The sequence below is a fragment of the Heloderma suspectum genome, chromosome 2 (genome assembly GCF_057233095.1).
Source record: "Heloderma suspectum isolate Gila_16-S chromosome 2, 16-S_ref, whole genome shotgun sequence".
In the NCBI taxonomy this organism is placed as follows: Eukaryota; Metazoa; Chordata; class Lepidosauria; order Squamata; family Helodermatidae; genus Heloderma; species Heloderma suspectum.
Genome location: NC_139459.1, coordinates 184,434,919 through 184,441,185, shown reverse-complemented (window position 1 = coordinate 184,441,185; position 6,267 = coordinate 184,434,919). Strand labels below are relative to the sequence as shown.

The following is a 6,267-nucleotide window of genomic DNA, read 5'->3' as shown; positions in this document are numbered from 1 at the left end:
GACTGGCCAAGATGGCGGACGGCCCGCTTGGTGCAGTCCCAGTCCCAGGCGGTGTTTCCACCTGTGCGCTACTCTGGCCTGGCCGCACAGGAGCACGGTGCAGAAGTCCGCGAAGGGCGTGCTCGAAATCTCGCAGGGCTGGGGGCCGCTGCCACTTCTCCGTGCCAGCGTCCGCCAAGCTCTGTTCCCAGGGCGGCGCCTCCCCTCCCTCTCTTCGCCCCGCGCCTCTGCGTCGCCGTACTGCTCCAACACCACCAATCACGTGCGTCCTACGTCAAGACGCCACATGATCCTAAAGCAGCAATGCCTTAGCTGCTTTAACATTAGCTGCTTTAGGAAGCTCCGGGGAGGGGCCAAGGGAAGCAAACGTGGGCAAGGGAGCTTCGCAGTGCCCTTCCGCACAATTTTCTGCATTTTGCGCGACACACCTACACACTGCCGCCAACAGTTTGGAAAGCTCTGCCTTAAGGAGTGGGAGAGAAGGGAGATTTAGAAAGGCGACACAAGTTCAAGCCATCTAATCCAGCCTTCTCCAACTTGTTGCCCTCCAGACGTTTAGGGACTTCACCTCCCATCCGCCACAGCCACCATAGCCAATGGTCAGAAACGTTGGGAGTTGTAGTCGAAAGCATCGGGAAGGCACCTAGCGAAAGCTGCCCTAATCCACCCCACGCCTCCAGCCTTCCTCGACCCTGTTCCTGGCATCGAGGCTCCTCCCCTTCCCAGCAAATCGGACCGAAAGCGAAACATCTTGTGTGGAAGGAAGCGCCACGTAACATCCTCCGCGCGCGCTTTTTGCGCTTCCTTTGTCCTTCCCAGCGGCTGCAAGGCGGAGCCCGCCTCGGCTCGGCTGTCGGTGCCGAGAGACATCGGGGCGGCGGCAAGACCCATGTTACTTGGGCTGACCCGCCCCTTGCGGCCTGCTGTCGCTTCCCCGCTTCCAGGGGTTTGAGTAGCCGCCATGGACGTGAGAGGGCGGCTGCTGCGGACCCTCGAGGACCTGACCCAGGATCAGCTCCGGACGTTTGTTTTCCATCTGCACTCGATCCCACGGGGAAAGCTTGAGAACGTCACCCCGGTCATGCTAGCCGAGCTTCTCATGCAGTTTTATTCCGACAAAGTATTAGCGGTCACCGCCGAGGTGCTAGCGAAGATCCCCAGGATAGATCTCCTCCGAGAGCTCCAGCGCGAGGCCGAAGGGGCAGGGGGCACCGCGGAGCGCAGCGGAGGGGACACGCTTCGGGAGGAAGCCTCTGCGGCGGCAGCCACACCACCACGACCAGGTGAGTAGAGAGCGCGGTCTGGGCTCCTCCAACCCAAGCCAACGGGCTGGGCTCTGGGGGCGCTGTCCAAGGGCAAAACCCAACATAAGCCCTACTTAGAGTAGACCCATTGGAATAAGTGGGACTTAAGTCAGGACTAACTTCAGCCCCACTCACTTTAGTGGGTCCACTGTAAGTAGGACTTATGTTGGATTTTGCCCACTGACTTTTACTTTATCCTACACTCAGTCCCAGAGCTACTACTTGTTGATACGATTGTGATTCTTTCTGTGCCATCAATATGTGGTCCTGGCACTTTAAAGAGTAAGCACGTACACACACATGCATGCACCCGCAAATCAAAGGCCGCAATGTTGATCTATAAGGAGAGAGAGAGGAAAAAACCCAAAATCCACAGCCAAGACCAACTAAAATGTCACAAAAAGGTAATCGGGCTTTGGAGTTCTCCGCAACTCTTCATCAGGTGGGACGGTACACAGAGCAGGAGGGAGCTGGGGGGACAAAACAAGGTTTTAAAAAATAGTCTAGCTCCTGTTTCCAGAGGCAAACGGGTTGGTAGAGGAGCCTGTTGCCTTTTGCAGCTTGAGTGTGTGGAGAGGAAACTGTTCCAGATTTGGAACAAATCCATGCCAAGCGGGCTGCCCTATTTGGCAATCGGTGACCAATAGTTCTCTCACAAGGGACAATGGGTAGACATTCTTCACTCAGCCTCAAACTGCATTTGCTTGCTTGCCAAAAAAAATTAATGATATATCGACATGGCCCTTATTTAGGGGACCAGCTGTGCTGAGCAGGGAGATGTGTTGACCTGGATGGTTCTTACAGGTTCACACACTTGGCTGTCAGGGCTCTGTATGACCTGTATGGTCTGTATACATGGCTTCCAGTTTCAAGCTGGGTCGAAGTCATAGTAGTTCTTTGAGTTTGGCTATATATATATATATATAAAATGTATTTATGCAAAATATTGTTTAGCCTGCTCTTCAGCCAAAAATGTTCCCGGGAGTGGCTTACATGCAGTCAACAAAACAAGGCATAGGTGGCTTCACATATGACAAGGCAGCTATCATTAAGCTGGGACAACTGACCCCATAGTAGGGATGTACGAAAGTCACTCACCTTTTCGAAGGGTGATATCACCGGGGGGGGGGAGGCGCTCCGTTCCTCCCCCCGAAATTCTGGCTGGGGGGGGCGCTCCGTCCCTCCCACCCCCGAATCCTGGCTGGCCGGCTCCGCAAATGGCGGCGGCCATAGCTGCCGCCGTTTGCATCCCTGCAGACAGCCATGATAGGCTACGTAAATGTTTACGTAGCCTATCACGGCTGATTTAAAAGAAAAAAAAAACAGTGCATACGCAAATGGCGGCGCCCATGGGCGCCACCATTTGCGTTCCTTATTTTGGCACGTCTTAGTCTACGTAAACATTTACATAGACTAAGACGGCGAAAATAAGGGGAACGCAAATAGTGTAGACGCCGCTATAAGGGGAACGCAAATAGCATACCGCTGCCGGAGCTGCCGCCACCAGGAAGATTCGCCGAAGGTAAGTCCCGTCCCGGGGGGGGCAGGGGGGCAGACCGTTTCGCCACCGATTTCGAGGGGCCGAATGCGCTGGCATTCGGCCTCCCCGAGATTCATGGCGAAATTCTCTGACATCCCTACACCATAGTAAGCTGTCCAGCAAAGAAGTCTCGGAAGTCCAGGAGTCACCCTGTATCAGCTGCTTAACAGCTTCCTGTGTGGCACCTGCAGCTGTCCAGGAACAGGACTGTCCATAACATGCAACTGTCAAGGCTCACATGGCTCTTACCTGTCCATTAATTCCATGGTGCAACTGCCCCATTGAAAGTAAGCATGGCTAGGTAGAAGTGATGCGGCGCCAATGTCAGGCAGAAGTGGGCAGATACTTGGGGAGCACAGTCTGTGGGGGCTGTAGGGCCTGGGCAGATGCCTTAGGGTTCTTAAAGGAACTGCAGTCTAGAGTGGACTCAGCAAACACAGGAGCAGAAGTCTGGGTTGCCACTGCTGAAAATTGAGGGCAGGGACATGCTGAGAGAGTCTGAAAAGCATGACATCTGGGCCATCTAAGGGGGCAGAAGCAAGTGAGGATACTTTCCCCAACCTCCATGCCCACCCTTGATACTGCCACATGGACCACGTGGTAAAGCCCAACCTCTCAGAATTTCAGAGGAGCAAAGGAGTGGCAAGATTGGTCTTAAACCTAAACAACTGTCTCTGTATGTGGTATATAGGGTCTGTTTTTTAAAGAACGTACAGTGTGGATTGTGATCGACTGGATTGACTTGCTGAATTATGAGATTGTACTCCTCAGAAATAACTATTCTGAGTTTTTGGAAAAGGCTATGGTTTGTAAAGAAATCCATGAAACTTGCTAGCCCCTGAAACATTCGGTTTGCCTGTGTTATATTTTACATACCTATGTTAGTGTGCTGTAGCCTTAAAGATGTATTTGTTATAAAGCTTTTCAGCCACTTCTTTAAATACCCAGAGCAATATACAATAAAACAAAGCATTAAAACATTCTAACAACCAAGGATTGTATCCAGTGTTAGTCCTACTTAGAGTAGAAGCATAGAAATGAATGGAACTTAGTTAGACTAACGTTGAATACAACCCCCAAATGCCTTTTGTAAAGTTTGTTGCCTGGATTCTTACTCTTACCAGGCAAGAGGTTGCCCGTCTGTCTGTCTATCAGTCTGGACTATATAGCAAAGAATAGATCTCTGGCAAGCCCCATCTTACATGCACTTATGCATCTCATAACCTTTCTCTCTCCCCCGCTCCTCCAATTTTGCAGTGCAACCCAGGGTGGTCTCAGACCAGGACCTGATGAAGCTATCCCAAAAGATGGGCAAGAAATGGAGGGAGATCGGGATTGGATTCCTGGGGGTTTGCTGCTCACTCCTAGAGCAGATTGAAGAGGACAATCCCAGCAGCACGTCCATGCGAGCCTTCTACATGCTTAAGGATTGGAAGAAACGTGAAAAAGGGGGAGCCACTGCAGCCCGGCTGTACAACATCCTCAACCAGGAAGAGGTGCAGCTCGATCACAGTGCTTATGTGTTCCTGATAGAGGACCCCTGAAAGAGTTTTTCAAGGACAGAAGGCTACCCGACAACCTTTCAAGAGATGGACTTCACCAGCACTCAGGAGCTGTCGTTCCCTATCTCACCACATGTGAATGCTGCCCTTGAATACACATGTATTCAGTATGATCCAGTTGCAGGAAATGTTACCAAAAAACCCCACAAATACAATAACAGGCAGAAAATATTGACACATTTACAAGGCAGCCTGTCAGGCCCCATCCTGTAGCCCCAGACACAAAATTAGCCTTTTCTTTGCCCACTTCTTACCTTCCCAAAGTAAATGCTGGCACTAATTGAGAACCAGTTTGCTGTAGTGGCTAGACTGTTGGACTGGGAGTTGGGAGGTCTGGGTTCTAGCCCCCACTGAGCTATGGAAGCTCACTGGGTGACTTTAGGCCAGTCACAGACTCTCAGCCCAGCCTACCTCACAGGGTTGTTGTTGTGAGGATGAAATGGAGGAGGAGGAGGATCGTATATGCCACCTTGGGTTCCTTGAGGAGGAAAAAAGCCAGGATAGAAATGTAATAAATAAAGAATTGTCCTCTTCCTTGGGCATCCCCTGCCTACATGACTTGATGTCCATTCAGTGGTTCCTGTCCATCAAAGTCACCTCCAGCCAAACAGCACATAACTTGGCTAAAAGCCCTTTTTGAATTGTCTCTTCATTGTTCCTCGCCCTTCACCTTGACCAATGCAAGATGCTCTCAGAAATATCAACAACGGATCCCCAATATATCTCTAGCTCTCCTAGATAATTTTAGGCAGACCAAGAGTTGTGGTGTAGATTTTGTTTTCCTGTTTGATTATGCTTTCTCACTACTTTCTTCCCTCTATCCCATTTTTACCTATAATAAATTTGCTTAATGGGATTATTGGGCTGGATTACCTTCCATATTTGCACCTTCGAGGGTTGGCTCTTCCTCCTATGTTGCCTAGACCATTTGAGCTATGCTTACCGAGTGCCAACTGAGGCACCAAGGAAGGGGAAGCATGATGGGCTAAGTACTGGCCAGCAGAGGCTGGGGCCTTAGCTAGCTATCTTTCTCATGAGTAAATGCTTAGAGGATTCTTAACTCACTATGTGAACTACCTGCGGACCATTCATTGACTTGGTTTGCATGTAATGACAAGACTATGATTTGTCATTGAATCATGGGTTGTCGTTACAAGCGAAACCTGCACCGTGGTTTAACTATGGGTTGTTAATCATGAACAACGCACAGTTCACAACTCAACAACAAACCATGGGATCTCTTCCTGGGTTGCTCATAGTTAACACTTAAACCATAGTGCAGGATTCACGTGTAACAAGAACCCATGATTCAGTGACAACCCATACTCAGCCCACACTCTGGGTTGCTGTTATGTGCAAATCAGGCCATAGAGTATGCCAGGGATCTTGAGGAAGCCTTTTAATTTCAGCCCCTGGCCTACCTTGGTAGGTCGCTTTCACCATCCAAGGTGGTTACGAGGCCATACCTTATTTATCATTGGTCCATATCTTGCAGTATGTACAAATGAATGACTAGTTTTATTATACATGCTGAAGATTTTGCTTCCTAATTGTGTTCCAGATAAGCACTCATTTTAAGTTTTGTTACCATCCACACTTGTGCCATATTTGCCTTTGGGGGAGGGATATGAAAAATTGTTAATACTTTCCAAATAAATTTAGAAGAATATCTACATCTCTCCCTTCATTGTATTCCTCATTGTCTGTTTTAAACTGTATGCTCTTTGGGGGCAGGGACCTGTTTTTTCCCCATGTAAGGATGTTGTTGGATCAAACAATACATTAAAAAGCACAGGAGGACAAGGACGTGCTCATGCATAGATTTAAGGTTTGCAGTGCATTGCTTGGTCTTGCTTTTTAT

General features: G+C 49.5%; 1 protein-coding gene across 2 annotated transcripts; it reads left to right on the top strand.

Annotated features, from left to right (window-relative positions):
- Positions 1-808: 808 nt before the first annotated feature.
- On the top strand, positions 809-6,227 carry LOC146353533 (uncharacterized). Of its 2 annotated transcripts, XR_014788092.1 has the most exons (3): positions 809-1,283; positions 4,102-5,534; positions 5,720-6,206. XR_014788092.1 is itself a non-coding variant. In XM_084836687.1 (2 exons), the coding sequence occupies exons 1-2, from the start codon at positions 962-964 to the stop codon at positions 4,386-4,388; spliced, it is 609 nt and encodes a 202-aa protein (XP_084692813.1). In that variant the 5' UTR covers positions 809-961; the 3' UTR covers positions 4,389-6,227. The 2 variants fall into 2 exon arrangements, 1 of the variants encoding a protein (XP_084692813.1); XM_084836687.1 differs by having other exon boundaries at positions 4,102-6,227.
- Positions 6,228-6,267: the final 40 nt, after the last annotated feature.